The sequence below is a fragment of the Lycium barbarum genome, chromosome 3 (genome assembly GCF_019175385.1).
Source record: "Lycium barbarum isolate Lr01 chromosome 3, ASM1917538v2, whole genome shotgun sequence".
Classification (NCBI taxonomy): domain Eukaryota; kingdom Viridiplantae; phylum Streptophyta; class Magnoliopsida; order Solanales; family Solanaceae; genus Lycium; species Lycium barbarum.
The window spans coordinates 5,396,374-5,417,146 of NC_083339.1; the positions used below are offsets into that span (position 1 = coordinate 5,396,374).

Consider the following 20,773-nt stretch of genomic DNA (forward strand, 5'->3'; position numbering starts at 1 on the left):
ATATCTGCATTAGGACCCAACTGAATTTGAATTCGCGCCGGAAATCTCACATCGAAGGATAAAGCTTGTTCAACACCTACGCATCACTATTTAAAATGTAGTTGAATAACTTTTTCCTCACGTTAAAAAACACACCTGCTTAGACCAATGAAATAATCTATCAGGAAATTATTCAAAATATTGTTATAAAACTCTATGTTTGACATATATGGGCTTAAATTATACTACTCTCTTTGTTCCATTTGTGTGATGCAACTTGATTCAGCATGAAATTTTTAAAAGTAAAATATTTTTAAACTTAAAAAGGAATCATTATTTTTAAGACATGCTAAAACGGAAAGCACCTCGCATAAATTGAGATAGCGGGAGTATCTTAATTGAATTGTGCAAAAGTCTAGTAACTGAAAATATTGTTCCTTTAAGGTTAAAATAATACAAACATCCATCCCTCCGTCTCATTTACATCAGTGTTTAACTTAATAGTAGTAGAAGAAGAAAATATTAAAATAAAAATAAAAATTTGATAAAGAACATCATGCCGAGGTAAAAATTTAATTAATTAATGAATCTCAATTCTTGAAAATTATAAAAATAATATTATTGGTTAAGGATTTAACTTTTACGCACTGAGAATGTTAAAGATTGGTACTAGAAATGGGAAGAATGAAAGGAAGACTCCATTAGTTGATACAACAAAGGAAAGGTCTGAACTGCCTGATGTGCGGCCCCAGGTAACACCTAGTGTAGTGTATCACACGTGTTCTGCCTTCTCCTTATTAAGCTTGCTTCTAATCTCTCTCTAAGTCTCTAGTTCGTTACTTTCTATTACCAATTTTCTCTCATTGCTAAATATACCTAACTTGATTTTATCCGCTAAGTACTTCTACTACATACGCAATGTCAGGTCACATATCTCATATTTTCGAGATATTGATTGTGTTGCAGGTTTCTAACATATTCATACCTAACAATTTTTCACAAAGTGATGACGAAACGTATAACTTGTACAAATCTTTCCATTTTCCAAGTCGATCCGATCCATTCGTTCGTAGAGTTATTTACTTAACAAGTCGGTACATACCATTGATAGAAAGGTAAAGCGTTGTTCTACTTGATCAACATGTGATGAATAGGTAAATATATTATTTTTACTTAAGTACTTTCTATTATTTCTTGTTTAGTCTCTTCGAGATTGAGATCATGAAAATGGTATGTTTTAACTTGTTTTAATGGAGGTAAATAAAAGTTTATTGCATTAGTAAAAACTACTGAAAGACAAAATACTCCAACTTTGATAATTGTTCTCCTCCGTCTGTCAAGAAAGTGGCTAAAATTGGTGCTTTTGTATATTTTGTTGATTAACTACGATCCAAGACAGTTTTTCCATTCACATTTTCATGGTCATCAACTATCTGAAACCTACTGCCCGACTAATCCAAAACTCCAACCCACCAAGGATGGAAAATGCTCTCTACGAAGCAGTTACATTTTCCGAAGAATTATAAATTTCTGATGAAGAATTCAAACCTTCCCACCTGAAATTCAGAGTGCTAAATATTACTCCTTGTAGACTTCTCCAGCTTCAACACCATCCTTCTCAAGATAAATATATCGTGCCTCCTTGTTACTCGTAAAGTCCAGTAACGAATGCTTATTAAAGAATCAGTAAGCTAATGTGTCATTACTTGGTTCCATATGCTTATTAAGGAATCGGTAAGCTGATGTGCCATTACTTGGTTCCACCCTTTGGCAATTATCAATTCGGGAATGAAAGAAATCGCTTCACTTCAAAATAGAGGTTTGTTGTAACGGTAGACTGATATTAGCTCCTAGGCCTAAGTACCTAGGTTGCAGTTGTACGAGTCATCGTCGATAAGTTCCAGCTACCAAAGTCTTCGATAAGAAAGAGGCGTTTGAGTAAACAGAAGCGAGACCTTTTAGTTCCTGAACTAGCCAAGTGAGGAATATATGTATTCATCGTTTCACTCCTGTTTTTTGGCACGTCTGGACACAGCGTGCCTCAAGAAGCAAAAAGCATTCACTACAAAGCGGCTTTTCACAACATACAAATGATGAAAACTAATCACATGGATCTCATCAGGCTGTTGGAACTGAGAAATTGGTAAAACCAAAATATATGACAATGAAGGGATCTCTTACCAATATAAATAATAATATGGTAGTAAACACATTTAGTCTTGCACGGCATACAAGTGGGGAGCCAGCTCAATGAGCCACAAGTAATCGATTCTAGAAACATTACGGACATAACTATGATTAGTATGGACTAGTTCATTAAAAACTATACACTCTGGCTTGGCTCGGAACAAGACGGAAGAGGGGTGTATTTGAACTATCAAACCACTTAATGTGACCCTGCCAGTAAATAGATAAAATAAATGTCAGATACCAAGAGGACGAATAGATAATATGTCAGAGTTGCTTTTGTTAGAAAAGATGAATATAACATAAATCGAGAAAATGACAAAAATGGCCTCTTATGTATGCACTGAACAGTTTCCGTACTTTAAGTTTATCAAATGTTAACCCTTTTAGTCTCGGTCAAATAGTACAACAACATACCCAATGTAATCCCACAAGTGGGATATGGGGAGGGTAGGATGTATGCAGACTTTACTCCTACATTTGTGGGGGAGAGAGGTTGCTTCCGATAGACAGTCTCCGTCAAATAGTACTTAACAATTTATGTTCGTTAGATTTGTCGAAAATAGTGGAAGAAAAACATTAACTGTAAACACCAAGAAAGTCTCAGTCAAATTCTAAAATATGCAACATAAAAAACTGCACTAGACATTAAAGGATATAAAAAAAAAAACATAAATTATACCTCAAAAAGTTGCACCAGACTCGAAAAATGAATCAAAAGTAACATAAACTATAAAGATTGTATCTCTAAATGTTAGTCCCAACTGATTTCCTTTTTTTTCCTAGTTCTCGTTGACAGTCTGATAAATATTTGACGGAGATTGAAAGTGTTAATATTTGGGAGACTTAAGGGACCAAAACTGTTAAGTATATACTTTAGAGACTATTTTGAACCTGGCCTCAAACATAAGGGATCATTTTTGTCATTTTCTCAACAGAAATCCAAAGAGACACCGACCGATGCAACCACAAAATCTTTACCTGTATGCACCATCAGGTTGCTTCATAGCTGCTTTAAGGAAAAACGAGGCAGCAAGGCATCTGCGGAAGAGAAGCGTATCATCTTCACAAGAAGTGACACGAAGACCCATTTGTTCAACATTCCTCAGAATTTGACTGCAAACATAAGTAGGGAGCCTAAGATATCACATGCTTGGAAGACCCGGGCAAATGATAAGAAGAAGCAAATACATCGTATAACAGTGAAATATGACAAGCATGGACATAAGAATATACTCCCTCCGTCCTAATTTATGTGGACGAGTTTTTCTTGACCACGGTTTTTTCATATGCCTTTTAAATACTTTAAGTTGTCAACTGTTGTGATAGTGCTTTTCACGTAGTTTTCAAATATATAAATTTTATTTAAAAAAACTTAAAGCTTCTATGTTTGAATTTACAGTCAAAATTAAGAAGTTTTGACTCTCGAAATCCGAACCGTGCCACATAAATTGAGACAAAGGGAATAACGTTTATCAAAAAACTATATGGAGGTGGAAGAAATTATATAGCAGAATAGATTTTCAATATTTTTTCCTTGAAGTTGAAGTACATATGCATCACCTGTGGATATCACGAGCATGTTTTAGAGAGCGGCTGTTAATATAATTATCCTTGCACCATTTTCGAAGATTCTTTTCAGCCTTTTCTACACTATTTACTGTCTTGTTCTTCTGAAAGAACTCATCAGCAGCACGGAATACATTAAGCAATGTCAAATGATCCCCCTCTGGACTTGCAAAGCTTTTCAACGCATTTCGTGACTGGCGAAAACAGGTAAATTGTTCAGAGTGTTTCTATTAATATTACATGCCAGAAATAGTGTAACACATCAACAAACTCGAGGTGAATGCTAAGTTGAAAGATAACACAGGAAAAGAGAAAAGTCAATAACATGGGAACAAGATAATACTTGACGACAGTTGCTAAAACCGCATATAATATTCTTCTACAGTCCATTCCTCATTTCATACAACAAGATTTACTTGAACTTTGAAAAGTCAGATTTAGAAATTAAGAGAAAAAACTAAACTAGAACAGCTAAAACGACATGAATTTTTTTATTTACTGCAATGGTGGTGTTCAAAATATTGAAGGTAATTTTTGTAGATTCATGGCCAAAATCAACATTAGCAGAATCAAACCTTCAAAGGGAAATGTCTCAACCAAATTCAAAAAGGGGGTCGTGCTTTAAGCTCTACACCCTATTTATCAACTAGACATACTCATTAAAAGCCTTTAACTGACAAAATCTATATCAACATGATGTTATCTTTTACTATATCTTGAGCACACAAGATATTCGGGCACAGATGATTGGCATAATTTTTTTTTTTTCATCAAATAGAAATTTTAAAGAAATATTTCAACACAGATAGAGGAAAATGGGCAGGATGAATCACAACTAGCAGCACAAAGGGGTACCTCTTCCAACTTTTCACGGGGTGCATAGAAAATAGATTCCACCGAAAGCATAGCAACACAAATCAACATTTCTTTCAAGCAGCCGAATTGGCTAGCAACAATGAGAGCCTTAGAATAGACTGGATCAAGGGGTAGCCTGGCCATTTGATGTCCAACGTCTGAAAGTTTATTCTCTTCTGTTACAGCACCCAACAAGTAGAGAGACCATAGTGAGTTGACTATCGCAGTCCTGTTCAAAGAAAAGGCATCATAAATGCTGATAGCCAAATATACTTACAAAATGCACTGAAAAACCTGTCTCTCTCATTGGGGTAAATGGTAATTACCTGTCTGGTTTTTCAATGAAGTCAAAGTTAATGACATCATCAATGCCTAGAGCCTTGAGCTGCAATACAACATTCGAGAGATCACATCTCTTAATCTCAGGTAATGTAGAATCTGTAAGTTTCTCAAAGAAACTTTCTTGATACAGACGATAGCATTTCCCAGGTCCGTCACGTCCTGCACGTCCACTATAAAAAAAAAAATCAAGAAATTAGCCCTTGATCTGATATTTAACAGACAATATAACCAAACTAGAGCAAAGGTCTGTTATCCATTTCACTCCTGTATATATAAATCCTACTTCTCACAGAAATTTTTAGGTTTAACTTTGTCTTTTTTTTGACAACATTGGTATCCAGGCCAGCTTGTGGGCACCTAGATTATTCCACCAGGTACCTCCTACCTCCCACCAATACAAGTACCAAACAACTCCGCCTACCCAAGATTAGACAGATGGAAAGAATACACTACTTACTGCAATTTTAAAATTTTAAGCTTCTATATATTGCCAGGAAAAGAAACACAATTTCTCTGCTTCGGAAAAAAATACGGTTACAATTACAGTTCTTCTATTTCCTATGTTGATCTCATCAATATTATGTTGGCCCTTTGAAGGATATCTGTACCTAAGTGGTAGATACAGATCCAAGATAAAAAAATCTATGAAGCACGAGAATGAACATGCCATGCATGTGAGGACTTATTGGTATATGCGCATTCTTGAACAATGAAAAGTAAGAACGGAATTATGGTTCAAACCACTACTATATTTTATAAAAGCTGGACAAAAGATGCTTCTGAATAAAGTTAGTTGAGGAAAAGAGGTGATTTATAGCCTGTTTGGCAAAGCTTCTAGAATCAGCTTATTTTGAAAAACGTTTTTCAAAAAGAGATAATGGATCAAAACCCCCCTAAACTGTCACATTTTTACTAGTTTCATACTTAAACTATGCCATGTTTACGTTACCCCCCTGAAATATAACTTTCAGGTGCTAAAACCTCCCTAAACTACAAAATTTTCATCATTATACTTAACTATGTCTTGTTTACGTTACCCCCCTGAACTATAACTTTCAGGTGCTAAACCCCTAAAGTGCACTTTTAGGAGAAGAAAAAGTGCTTTTGAGTAAAAGCAGAAGCTGTTTTTGAGAAGCTGAAAAAAGTAGCTTCTCCCCAAAAGTACCTCCTTTGAAGAGCTTGAGCTTTAGATGTTGTGACAATGATCAATGAATCAACTCCCATCTTAGGATCATATGTCCGTGCTTTCACCAGTCCAGGATCAACAACATACTTAATTCCAGGTATAGTCACCGATGTCTCAGCAATATTTGTTGCCAGTATCACCTAAACACCAAATGAAAGAATTAAAATCTGGTTTTAATGGACATAGCTTGCCAACTCGGAGCAAATACTTATTAAATTATCGTTTGAACAATTCAATGAAAGAAGTTCATTTAAGTCATGTTGTTACACACAAGACCTAAATGCAACCCCGAGATATAGAAAAAAATTGAATCCATCTCAAAATTCAAAAAATAAGCTATCTGAAGAAACAATTCAACCTTACGATATCCAGCTGGTGAAGGCATGAAAACTTTCATTTGCTTCTCAGAGGGAAGTGATGAGAATATGGGAAAAGTTAAGAGCTTCCTACTGCATTCAGGTAATTGTCGGAGGCGTTCATGGATAAGCCTCTCAACTGATTCAATCTCTTCTTGACCAGTAAGGAATACAAGTACATCACCTGGACCCTCCTCTAGATGTATCTAGCAAAACAATGGAAATGAATGAACAGAAAATAAGACATTCAGCAACATCACAAACTGTAAACTTGACTAATTGAACCCCCCAATGCTAGAGAAAATGACAAAAATGGTTTTACTCCCTTAAGTATGCACTTGACAGTTTTGCTCCTTAAGGGACTATTTTGAACCTACCCTCAAACATAAGGGAACATTAAACTTAGCTATGGAAAAAGGCCAATGTAGTAACGAATCAAGCTATGAGCTGATAAAAGATACTATGAGAAAGCAACAACAAAGGCACAAAGCAGCTATGCCTTTTGAAAATTTAATGACACTGTCGATCTGTTCAAACTCTAATTTGCGGAGCAACAAGATCAATGTAAGCACCTGAAATATAGTAATCAAAGCTGCATCTATGCAATCTGTCTCAGGCTTATGCGTGTAGAATATATCGACAGGAAACTGCCGTCCCTGAACATGAACAGCTCTTGCACCACCAAAGTACTCGGAGAAAACTCGTGCATCCAGACTGGCTGACATGATGATCAATTTCAATGGGTTGTACTTTTTCCCGTCATTCTGATTGTCAGTCCTTTCCGCCAAGGCATGACCGTTAGTAGAATTATTATGATCAGTATTTACCAGTCCATTAATAGATTTTGACCTTGCTTTCTGTACATTCTTTAACAAGCCAAGCAATACATCAGTGTGGATAGTCCGCTCGTGCGCCTCATCAACAATAATAACAGAATACTTGGAGAGGTATTGATCCAATAATGCTTCCCTGTAAAAGCGACATGTCATCCGACATTTGTCAATTGATTTTTCCAGATACAGCTTTAGATAATCATATATGAGTCCAGAACCAAAATGACCCAAAAAAAGACGAAGTGAACCAAAATACCCCAAAAAAAAATGATACCAAAGTAACTTTAACACAGTAATTTACTGCGTTTTTGGACTTAACTGTAACGGCTCAATTAAGTCCAATAACGCAGTAAATTACTGCATCATTCTGCCATGTTTTTTTACAACTTCAATAAACGCACTTTTTTTGTGCGTTATTTGCAACACTACCCACTTCTGTTCCCCAACCCCTTCTCTGACACTCCCCTTACCCCACCCCCTCTCTCCCACTTTCACTTTAACCAATTTTCTAAAGCCACTTCTTATAGTATAATATTTTAATATTAGTATTATAAACTAACATTATTTGAAGGAACTGTAATAGTTTATAAACTATCTGTGTAAATTCTACTTAAAATTAAATGACATAAACTATTACAGTTTTAGATTTAGTCATGTATCTTTATACACTTGAACATCAATAATTTCAATATATTACACAAAATTTAAAATATAATAATATTTTAATGTTAGTTTATATACAGTTCTAGATATTACACTAAATCAATAAGTATTTCGAAAAGTAAAAATATTATTCCATATATTTAAATTTTTTGTATATAACATTAAAATTCCCCCTGATTCAATTTATGTGAACCTATTACTATTTGGGGAGTCTTCGAGGTGGTTCTTTGACCATGTTTTCCTGACGTTTTTTCTAAATTATTTGAATTATAAATTATCATGACTTATAATACTTTTTATGTAGTTTCTAAATATATATAAATTTTACTTTTACAAACTTGAAAAATCTATGACAAAATTAAGGTCAAAGTTATAAAGTTTGACCTTTGTACTCCGAAAAGGTTCACATAAATTGAAACGGATATTTTAAATTTTGTGTAATATATTGAAATTATTGATGTTAAAGAGTATAAAGATACATGACTAAATCTAAAACTGTAATAGTTTATATCATTTAATTTATCTTTTAGGGTGTACACAAGATAAATGACTTAATCAAATATTATCACAAAATTTTTAAATATATGGAATAATATTTTTACTATTCGAATTATTATTTTCCCAACAATTTTGAAAAATTATGATTGCATTTTCATGTAATTTTTTAATGTGTAAATTCTACTTACAATGTCATCGTTGTGTTTATGGAGAACATACAAAGATGAAAACTAATGTTTAAATGAAAGTTTTAAGCACGCTGTTACTTTTTCTTCTATGAAAAGATTTTGTAAGTGCTTATTTTGATTTTTATACTTAAGCGACATGTAAAAATTAAAAAGAAAAAGCAAAGCATAATATAAGAAGTGGCTCTACAAACTTCAGAAAATTGGTTAAGTGAAAGGGGTAAGGTGGTGGGGGGGTGTAAGGAGAGTGTCAGAGAAGGGTGGGGAACAGAAGGGGTGGAGAGTGTCAGAGAAGGGGTGGTTTTGCAAAGAACGCACAAAAAAAGTGTGTTACTGAAGTTGTAAAAAAACGAGCAGAATGACGCAGTAATTTACTGTGTTATTGGACTTAACTGAGCCGTTACAGTTAAGTCCAATAACGTAGTAAATTAATGCGTTAAAGGTATTTTAGTAACACATTTTTTTCTTGGGGTATTTTGGTTCACTTCATCTTTTTTTGGGTCATTTTAGTTCCGGACTCAATCATATATAGCTCTATCATGTGATGTGAAGTAAACTCCACATCGAATATGAACAATCCCTCCACATATGCAAAAAATTGAGCCCATATAGCCGGTTTGGCCAAAGTGCTTTTTTGTTCAAAGTTGAGGTGTTTGGCCAAGCTCTTGCGGGAAGAAAAGTGCTTTTGAGTAGAAGCAAAAGTTGTTTTTGAGAAGCTGAAAAAAGTAGCTTCTCCCCAAAAGTACTTTTTTGAAAAGCACATTTTGGGAAAATGCACTTAGAAACACTTTTTAAATTAACTGCTGCTCAAAAGTGCTTTTCAGATTAATCAGCCAAACAAAAACTGCCACCAAAAGTGCTTTTTAGAAGCTTGGCCAAACGGTCTTAATAGTCATGGGTATATTACTCTCATTTTTTTTAAGAAAAGTGAGACTCATACATGTTATGCATCAAACTTTTTTTGCCTTATTACCTCAGAAGCAAACCATCTGTCATATATTTGATTTTTGTTTGGCCAGAAGTTACATCTTCAAATCTAATAGCATATCCAACCTTTTGACCCAACGGAACTCCACATTCCTCAGCAACACGTTTAGCAACAGTGATAGCAGCCACACGTCTAGGTTGAGTTATCCCAATGATACCACCATCACGGCAAAATCCTCCTTTAAAAAGATACTGAGGTATTTCTGCAAAGATATAGGCCACAACAGGATAAACCTGAGAAATTATTTAGTGTTGTGATTACTAAATCCACACGTACATCATCTGTCACATGTTCACCAGGGAATCAATAAATCATATATGCCATCGATCTTCAAATTTTCCCCAGCTCTATAGTGATTGATTTGCACAAACAGGCAGATAGACACCTTTATACACCTCAGTAAAGATTGATAAACCAAACATAAGCCAACCCACAAACAACCAGATAAAGAAGAAAGATGCAATATTCGTTAAAAAAAAAAAAAAAGAGTTATCCTGTTTACTACTCCAACTGAAGCCGTGGAAAGCCTTAGAACTGACACTATGCAACATCATAAAATGACCACCATCATTGAAGTAGTACTTAAAGTACTGCAATGCAAATGATTCTGCTTCAAATACATGTCAGTCAATCTAAGAGGACGTGTAGCAAAGTACTTACGAGTTGTCTTTCCGCTTCCGGTTTCTCCAACAATTATCAGAGTGTCATTGTTCCGCACCTCCTCCAAGAGTCTCCTTTCAACTAGAGTCAATCAAATAACACGTAAGATTAAAATCTACAGAATACAGCAAACCAAAACCCAGATTAGTTGAAAACGGAACAACAGAATAGCCTTAAAATGAAAAATAATGCAACCCCCGTCATCTCGAGCAGTTACGCAGTAACCTAGAATCTCTAAATAAAATTGGCTGTAACTACAAGAAAGAATAAATTTCCCACAGGCCATACAATAATTGAATAAAATGCCAACTCCCAACAAAAAAATTATTATAAAACAGTCAGTAAACTGAAAAACAGCTCACAATTGAATACTCAGAACAGGGTGAGTGAAAAAAAAAAGGCAACAAAAAAGAGCAGGCATTAGACTAAGGGGTTCAAATTAAATAACTAAAGCAATACCTGCAGCAATTGGTAAATTTTTTCTCTGTTGCTCAATCTTTTGCTTCCTGCAAAAATTTCAGACCCAAAATAATCAAACCTTTGAACATAAAGGCGTGCATATACATAGTTATATACCTACAAATGGAAGCATTTAGCTTCTTGGACTGAACCACAACAAGGGATAAAACTAAAATAAACAAACGGGGTATGCTAAAAAGTAGAAACCTGGCAAAATAGATCAAACCTTTGAACATAACTGTGCATATACATAGTTAAATACCCTAAAAAGGAAGCATTTTTTAGTTTCTGGGAGGAAATGGGGAAATTGACGGTGATGTCACACATCGTATCACATCAGGTGTCTTATCTGACAAGAAGGTGCCACCGAAACTTAAAGGCAAGTTATACAAAGTGGTGGTTAGACCGACTATGTTATATGGGGCGGAGTGTTGGCCAGTCAAGAACTCTCACGTTCAGAAGATGAAAGTAGCGGAAATGAGGATGTTGCGATGGATATGTCAGCATACTAGGAGAGATAGAATTAGAAATGACGATATCCGGGACATGGTAGGGGTGGCATCGGTGGAGGACAAGATGCGAGAAGCGAGACTGAGGTGGTTTGGACATGTGAAGAGGAGATGCCCGAATGCCCCAGTGAGGAGGTGTGAGAGGTTGGCTATGGACGGTTTCAGAAGAGGTAGAAGTAGACCGAAGAAGTATTGGGGAGAGGTGATTAGATAGGACATGGCACAGTCCCAGCTGCTTACCGAGAACATGACCATAGATAGGAGGTTTTGGAGGACACAGATTAGAGTAAAAGGGTAGTAGGTAGTTGAGTATTGTCCCACTTAGCCTTCCATACTAGTGGTTGTAGTATTACTCTTGTAGTTTCTTGCCCTTCGATTTCTGTTACTGTTACTATTTGTTGTTTCTTGTCCTTTGACGGTTGTATTACTTTGTTTTCATGGTGTATTCGTTATTTCTATTTCATCCTACTTTGAATTGCTTGTTTCTTATGCTGAGAATCTACCGGAAACAGCCTCCTTACCCAAGGTAGGGATAAGGTCTGCGTACACTCTACCCTCCTCAAACCCCACTTTTGTGGGATTTCACTGGGTGCGTTGTCGTTGTTGTTGTTGGGACTGAACCAACAAGGGATAAAACAAAATTAAGCAAATGGATATGCTAAAAAGTAGAAACCTGGCAAAGAATCAAATCTTTGAACATAAATGCGTGCATACACATAGTTTAAAACCCACAAAGGAAGCATTTAGCTTCTTGGATTGAACCAACAAGGGATAAAACTAAATTAAATAAATGGGTATGCTAAAAAATAGAAACCTGACAAAAAAAATCAAATCTTTGAGCATAAACATGTGCATATACATAGTTATATACCCGCAAAAAGAAGCATTTAGCTTCTTGGACTGAACCAACAAGAGATAAAAGCAAATTAAACAAATTGGGTATGCTAAAAATTAGAAACCTGGCCAAAAAAATCAAACCTTTGAATACATACATAGTTAAATAGCCACAAATGGAAGCATTTAGCTTCTTGGACTGAACCAACAAGAGATAAACTAAATAAACAAATGGGGTATGCTAAAAAGTAGAAACCTGACCAAAAAAATCAAACCTTTGAACATAATTTAGCTTCTTGGATTGAACCAACAAGGTGTACAAGTAAATTAAATAAATGGAGTATACTAAAAATTAAAAAAAAAAATACCTGGCAAAAAAGTCCCCTTTCGTTTGATGGTGATGAGTGTTTCTTGAAAAATTATTAGCAGCCATTGAAGGCATGTCTCAATATTTGTTCCAACACTTGTTAATGCCTTAATAACTTTGCAAAGCAAAAAGGTGGAAATTTTGTACACTAGAGTTGAAAGAATGAGGAGCCCTAATTTGAACAACTTTGTATACGTTTTTAGTTTTAACGTTCACTCCCAAGCGGCCAAGCCTAACAAAAATATTTTTTCAGAAAGGTTTTCTGTAAAAAGAAAAAAAAAAAAAAAACTTTTTCATGTAAATACTCCCAGAGAAAAGTTTTAAAGTTTTTGCAAAACCTGAAAATTTATATGACGTTTGACTGGAAAAACAAATCACATATTTTTGGAACAAATGTAGAGTGTTTATCTTATAATTAAAATTATTTGATTTTTTTTTTTTTGTCATAAGGATAATTTGTTTGATTTTTTTATTGTAACCGCATTCAAATTCAACTAAATTCGATTCGCGTCGGAAAATCTAAGGTTAAGGGTAAAGCACTATATAATAAGGGCGACTACATACCTAATGCTCTTATTCAAATGTTCTAGTTAATGATGAAAGAGTACTTATCATTCTACCATAATCATAATTAATATTTTTTTATTTGAATTTTTTTATTTTTTATTGTTTTTTATTTAATTTACTATATAGTTATAGTATAGTAGTAATAGAAGACAAAGAGAGTGCTTAAAATGGAGATTAATATATTTGGAAATTTCTTCATAAAAGAGTAATGTGAGTGTTTTTAACATACCAATTGCAGGAAGTTATCTACTTTTTTCAAGCCCGAATTTTCATTAATATTAACATCATATATAAAACGGAAAAGGCTCATAAATATCTCTAACCTATTGAAAAAGGCTCATAAATACCCTCCTTTCACCTTTTGGTCTAAAAATATCCCTCCATCCACATTTTAGGTCTAAAAATACCCTTAAGGTTTGTTTTTGGCTTAAATATACCCCTCAAACTAACAAGTTAAAATTAACTCTTTTAAAAAGTCAAATGACAGTCTCAGGAGGTTAATGACATATTCAAAACAATCTTGTAACCCCCTCTATGAAGTAGTATAAACGGAAAAGGGCCTAAAATACCTCGAACTATTAGAATTGGTACAAAAATACCCTCTATCCACCTTTGAGCCCCCAAATACCCCTGACGTCCACCTATGGGGTCTAGTATACCTCTGACGTCCACCTATGGGGTCTATCTACCCTTATTTCTAATAGTCTCATCTCATTTATGATGTGGCATGACAACATTTAATTGGTTACCCCTTATAATTAACTAATCTAATTAATTTTAAACTATGTTGACCGGATCCCAACCCACCTCGTCAAACCCGACCCACCACAAGTATACCATAAGTATTTCCTGGTAGGTACGAAAGGAAATGGTAACCCATCACTCGTTGCATACTGGTTTTATTTTTTTTTGCTAATTTTAACTATTTTTTTCCTTTTCTTTTGGTTTTTGTTAAATTACTCTTCCTTTTAGATGGTTATATAAGGGTTATTAGTTGGATGAGAATAACTGAGCGAACAGTGGATAAACTATTATGCAGCCTGGTATTAGTGCTTGAATTAAGCATTAGCGTACCATAATTTTTATTGTTTCAAACAGAAATAGGTGATAATTTGATAAAATTGCTTTGTTTTTAGCCTTATTTAATTTGGGGCGGGTCGGATTTGCCGGGTAGGTGGGTTGGGATCCGGTCAACATAGTTTAAAATTAATTACATTAGTTAATTATATGGGATAACCAATTAAATGCTGACATGTCAATGAGATGGGGTTGTTAGAAATAAGGGTATATTAGACCCCATAGGTAGACAGCAGGGGTATATTAGACCCCATAGGTGGACGTCTGGGGTATTTGGAGGTTCAAAGGTGAAATGGAGGGTATTTTGGTACCAATTCTAATAGTTTGAGGGTATTTTAGGCCCTTTTACTACACACTTGAACATACTTGGATGAATAAGAAAGCTTCCATCTCTTTATTGTTCTTGCTTCATCTTGTGATAAATTGTACTACCTCTTTTAGAATGATTTTACAACACGTTATCAGCACGAGTTTGCTCAAGTTTGCCTAACGATCCTATCACTTTGCTTATTGTACGTCTCGTAAGGTTTTATTTTCCTTCTAGTTTTAGCCTCACCGCTTCTGGTATGCGATCTGACCACCTCTTAATATTGATATAAAATATATTCGTCTGGTAGATTGAAAAGTTTTTACATTTAATGTCAGTTTGTTTAGTTTCGATCACGGAAGGATAGATGTTCTACTAATTTGTAAATGATTCACTAGGTTATTAATCTTAGGCAAAGATGATATATGCAATTACTATTACGTGCTTCATACCAAACGGTATATTAGGATAACATATTCTAGTTAGAAATATTATAGTTATGTCTCTGCCATGTAATTATGACTAATCCTTGTGTGTTATATAATGATTTGATATATACAAGACAGTAGCCTTGATTTTTAAGGCACTAAAATCTGGTGAACAGTTAGAAAATTATCTTACCAGCTTTAATAACCATGGCATAAATAAAGTTAATTTCCTAATGAGCACATGTGGTTTATCTCCTTGAGTGTTGAAACTATGTTATTATCCGTTCAATAATTTATCTGATTCGATGAGTTGGTTAGCCATTTTTTGAGAATACGGAAAAGGGCCTAAAATATCCTCGAACTATTGAAAATAGAGCAAAAATACCCTCCATCCACCTTTCAGCCCCCAAATACCCTTACCATCCACCTATTGGGTCTAAAATACCCCTATTGCTAACAGAATATTCTGGTCAAACACGTGGCATTTTTTTATTGGTTAACTTATAAAATTAATTAAACTAATTGACCAGATAACCCAAGTGCCCCCCACTCCCCTACCCCCCCCCCCCCCCCGATGATTTTTTTTTTTTTTTTGAAAAAAAAGTTGACATTTTTTTTACACCCCACCCCGCACCCCTACCCCCCCCCCCCCGACTCAAAAAAAAATTAATATTTTTGAAAAAAAAAAGTTTTGACGTTTTTTTTGGGTTTTTTTAGCTGGGAGGGGAGGGGGGCGTAGGGGGAGGGTGCGGGGTGGAAAAAAAGTCAACTTGTGCCTTTTAGATTTTTGGGGGGTGGGAGGGGGGGGGTGCAGGGGAGGTGTAGGGTGCGGGGTGGGGTGCAAAAAAAATATTGTAGTCTACACTTGTGCCTTTTAGATTTTTGGTTGAAAATATACCATGTTTTTTAGGGTGAGATATTTTTTTTTGGTAACTCAATTACATTAGACATTTTAATTTATCAAGACATTTCACAGTACTTGTGCTTTTTACTAGGAAGTTGAGAAGCGTAACAATATTTTTTTTGCACCCCACCCCGCACCCTACACCTCCCCCCCCCTCCCAGCTGAAAAAAAAAGTTGACTTTTTTTTTCACCCCGCACCCTCCCCCTCCCCCCACCCCCCAAACCCCGCACCCTACGCCCCCCTCCCCTCCCAGCTAAAAAAACCCAAAAAAAACGTCAAAACTTTTTTTTTCAAAAATATTTTTTTTTTTGCGTCGGGGGGGGGGGGGGGGGTAGGGGTAGGGTGCGGGGTGGGGTGCAAAAAAAAATGTCAACTTTTTTTTCAAAAAAAAAAAAAAAATTTCACCGGGGGGGGGTCGGGTCGGGGGGTGGGGGCACTATCTGGTCAATATTGCAAAAGTTAATTAGTTTAATTAATTTTATAATCCAACCAATAGAAAAATGACACGTGTTTAATGAAAAGATTCTGTTAGTGATAAGGGTATTTTAGACCCAATAGGTGGTGATAAGAGTATTTTAGACCCAATAGGTGGATGATAAGGGTATTTGGGGGCTGAAAGGTGGATGGAGGGTATTTTTACTCCATTTTCAATAGTTCGAGGGTATTTTAGGCCCTTTTCCGTTGAGAATATAATAAATATATCATTGTTCAAAGAAGTCAGTTTGCTTATTTTATCAGATTAGGCATTACTTCTTCTTTACTTATACGGTTCCAAGTTAACAAATTGATCTAACTTATAATAAGTTTTTCATGTGATATCACACTAACTTGGATGTACTTTCATACAATTACTTGGTTCTGATTAGTGAGTTGAGATGAATGAACAAAGGTATATTGGATTCGTCTGATATTTCATCTTTTAATTGGCTTATGTATGCGATCAAGGGGCAATACTTTGAAGGCTCGTGGTTGAGTCTCATCGTACTTTGGCCTCTTATGCCACTTGTTAAGGGTAAGGCGGTGGATTCAAGTTCCATTGCACCAAAAGGGTAAGACATCGGGTTGGAGTCTCGATGCACCATGATGATAAAATGTTGAGTTCGAGCCCCATCGATTTATGGCCTAACAAGCTTTTATATGGATAAGACGTTGTGTTTGAGTCCCAATTCACTATATTGATGATATAATAATGATTAAGATAAAATAATGTGTATTTGATGAAAAAATTGTAAAGCACATCCCACTTGATATGCTCCATTCTGTGAGGGGAATGTGGTAGGTGCATAATAAGTCTCAATGAAAACAAGTGGTTAAACGAATGAACGTGGACGTGGCAAAGCAAAAAATAATGTTAATCATCATTGTGGTAATATAAGAGGAAGAACATTATGTGTCTTCATAATGGTTGTTGACACCTAATTTTGGCTCGACGTGCTTAAAATTAACGTTTTGGGGGGCCCTGATTCGTTAAAGAGCACGAAATACATTTTTACACATTTTTACACTTTTTCAACAATTTATTGATGATTATCATTATTTTAGAAATTTTCTCATTTTATTGTCATTTTTTCAAGAATCATTATTTTGCACATGTACAGCGTATTATTACCATTTTTATGCAATTAATAATTGTTTCTTAATTTTATATCAATACATTTTCATATCATAGACATTAATATTTATATTTTATACTTGCGTTATTATTTATACATGTATTAATTAACTATATTTTAGTATAGTCCGACAGTGCAGAGAAAATCGGAGTAACTAATTTTTTAACGCAGAGTAAAATCTGATCAAGTCAAGGTTCATCACTTTAAAAAAAAAAAAGGGATTAAAGTAAGCATTGAGGAGACAAAAGAGTGCAATCTTCTATTCTTTGGACAAAATAAGGGGCCATTTTGCATTATAAGAAAAGGAGGGGTATTCATGTTGTACATATATTTACACATACACACACAAGCACAAAAGAACCTCAGATTTTTTCTCTCTCTCTCTAAAAAAAACCCTAAACATTTTCCCCCCCATTTCTCCCTAGCCGCCGCCACACCACGAGCTCCGGCGATTCACCCAACTACACCACCATTTTCCTCTGTCCTCGCCAACCCAGTACCGCCAATGACGCCACTGCCCCCATTTCTCTCCTCCCCTCACACCTCTTTCCAGCCGCCTCTCCGCCACCTTCTCCGGCGAACTCACGTCGCCGGAGCAACCCAAAATAGTCCCCCCCTTCTCGTCCTCATCTCTTTCGCTGCTGAACCCAAGCAGCCAACAACCAAATCACCCTTTTTGTATTTGGTGTAACTGCTCTATCCTCCATTTTGTCTTTTTCTTCCATTTTAACCTCTTTTCTTTCTTGTTTTTGACCCTTTTTTTGTTCATTTTCATATTTTTTTTCTATATTTGGGGTATCAAATTGATGTTATTCTGATATGGGTTTTCAATTTCTTGATCTGGGGTTGTGATTTCTGGAACTTTTTTTTTTTTTTCAGTTCCATAGACAAATTTTCTTGTTGGTATCATAAAAACGCATTTCTTGTTTTGTTTTTTGTTTTCTTGTTTTTTTAACAACCCCGTTCTTTTTTAACAAAAGGGTCTTCAATTCTATCATTTTCTTGAATTATTTTTTGTTTCATAGTGTGATAAATGCTTAGGGAATGATAAAGATATGATTTTTGGTGTAAGCTAATGTTAGGAGTTTTGTGTAGTTTTGTTTAGAATGAAATGATTATATAGTTCTTGGCTATATAATATGATCTGTTTTATGGTCTAATAATGCAAAACAAAAAAACCCACTATTTTGATGGTAGTTAATGGCTTTGCATCTTCTTTGATAAATCCTAAGTTTTGGAGCAAAAAAAAGGTAGCTTATAGCACATATTAGTTGTGACTTGTTACTGATTTAGAGAATTGAAATGGCAGAGAGAAATGTACATTCTGTTAGGGGATTTTTCGGTCGAAAATCCTTATTTAGTATGTTTTCAATTACTTCAATCTTGTTCATGTTATAGCACAAATTATTTGTTTTGCGTTCAACTGGTCGGCATAACTTTCTTTACGTCAATATATTACCTAAGTCCAAGATTCTTGCTTTGTCTGATGAAGGTTATTCACATTCCAGTAGTCAAACATTGAAAAAAAAAATACAATTTGTTTAAGTGTAGTTCTAGTAAAAAAGTCCTTAAAGTTTTTATGTATGACTTGCCCCCACAATTTCATTTTGAACTATTGGGATGGAAAGCTGAGGGAAAGATTGTTTGGCCGATGAAGAAATTTCCGTCGATTTCCAAGGCCTTCCATGTACAAAGACGGATTTTTATTTTAAGTTTATTCATTATTTTTTTAAATTCATCCGATAATTATTTATACTCTTACTAACATTTTTTATTAAGTCTCATGCAGGCATCCAGAGTTGCTTTTGAAGATGACACTCAAAAGAAGTTCAAATAGCTTCTTAAATTCTTTGTTTATATATATATATATATATATATATATATATATATATATATATATATATATTTACATTCTTAAATTATGCAAGCATAAAATATAGTGAAACTTTACTTTTTAGGGTGCAGGTTGGTGGTATTTATTTATGATCCGCTTACGTGATTTAAATTTTTATGTGTTTTTAGACAAATTAACATTAGACAGTTATTATTTTTCGTAGCTAATATTCTTATAGTTACCACGTTTCGCTAGAGTTTTAATTTAGTAGCTTAGCACACTTAAGTGAATAAATAGGGTGATTTGCCTCAATATTTAGGCTTTAGAATATACTCTCATAATTAATTGATTAGGCGTATATACTTAGCTAGTTAAATTAGTTAACTCACTTTGAGTGCAAAATAATTTCATGTCCATTCCTTATACCTTTTTTCATACAAGCTCTTAAGTTGCAGATAACTTTAACTTTTTTTAAATAATTATTATATCACATATGTTTTGAATCTTTCTTTTTTCATTCAAAGGTAAATCGTTCATTGTTAAGTAAATACCTTATGATATATTCATGTAAAGCCAAAATTGTTAGTCACTGTAGTTGTGCACTTTGTTCACTTGTAAATAATCATGTATACGTATTTTCTACATATGTAAATACTTACACCCTTTATTACGTGAATAGTCATATTAGTTATTCTTTAGTCTAAATTCCATTAATATTTTTTATAAATAATAATCAAGCCTTTTTTTACACATCCCTCGTATAGTTAAATTGGTCCAGCCGGGAACCACATTTGTGGATTCTGAAGGATGCCTAACACCTTCCCTTCGGAATAATTTGAACCCTTACCTAGAATCTCACTTATTTTCGTAGACCATGTTAAGCTGCATATATTAACAATTTATAGGTACCCTAGTATACCTTAAATGCTAGGTGGCGACTCTGTACATAATTAATTATTTTAGAGTCCCATAAGTTGTGCTTTGTTTAGCCTCGGTTAAAATAGGGTGCAGCAATGGTCCTTCTAAAGGTGAAGGTAATTTTTGTCATCAATTTGGTATGAAAGGTCATTGGGCACGCGCTTGTCGTGCGACCAAATTTGATAAGTTTTATAAATCCTCCATCAAAAGAAAGGAATACAATTTCAAAGTGATGTCGAGGTGGGTCTATGAATATGATAAAGACAATGGGTTTATAATGAAAGTTTATGAAGCACGTATATATGATTATGGTTCATTCCTTGAAAAGAACGTGACTTGTGATAAGCATTATGAATGCGCCCATTTTTGAAAGTGAAATGTGTAAAATTATGGATAAGGACGTGCTCATATATGGTTGGATACATACAACAACTCACCTCTACAGGAGGTTTGAGAGAAATAATTAAGTTTTATTTTGGAATAAATGGTCATTGGCCACATATTTTTAGTTCGTCATAGATATTGTGGTTGCCTTATCATTAATTACCGAAGGGTAAATGCAAGAAATAAGTCTTACCTATAGACCATAATGACAATAATTTTCTCTCTAAGAGGAGATGTTCACCTTGCAAATGGTGTGATGAAAGATTTGGC

At 34.7% G+C, this 20,773-nt stretch overlaps 1 protein-coding gene across 1 annotated transcript; it reads right to left on the bottom strand.

Moving 5' to 3' along the window:
* Positions 1-2,136: 2,136 nt before the first annotated feature.
* Positions 2,137-12,725, bottom strand: LOC132630016 (pre-mRNA-splicing factor ATP-dependent RNA helicase DEAH10-like). The gene is made up of 12 exons (XM_060345508.1): positions 12,472-12,725; positions 10,761-10,807; positions 10,302-10,382; positions 9,627-9,843; positions 7,047-7,443; positions 6,477-6,680; positions 6,098-6,258; positions 4,917-5,102; positions 4,591-4,819; positions 3,730-3,929; positions 3,148-3,282; positions 2,137-2,376 (listed from the first exon to the last, which is right to left on the bottom strand). Exons 1-12 carry the CDS (start codon positions 12,543-12,545, stop codon positions 2,193-2,195), a joined length of 2,115 nt encoding a protein of 704 aa, XP_060201491.1. The 5' UTR covers positions 12,546-12,725; the 3' UTR covers positions 2,137-2,192.
* Positions 12,726-20,773: the final 8,048 nt, after the last annotated feature.

Coding starts and splice junctions, on each gene's coding strand:
- LOC132630016 (XM_060345508.1), bottom strand. CDS start 12,545: ATGCCTTCAATGGCTGCTAATAATTTTTCAAGAAACACTCATCACCAT. Junction 10,383..10,760: donor AAATTTACCAATTGCTGCAG/GTATTGCTTTAG, acceptor GATTGACTCTAG/TTGAAAGGAGACTCTTGGAG. Junction 5,103..6,097: donor GCTCAAGCTCTTCAAAGGAG/GTACTTTTGGGG, acceptor TTTTTTTTATAG/TGGACGTGCAGGACGTGACG.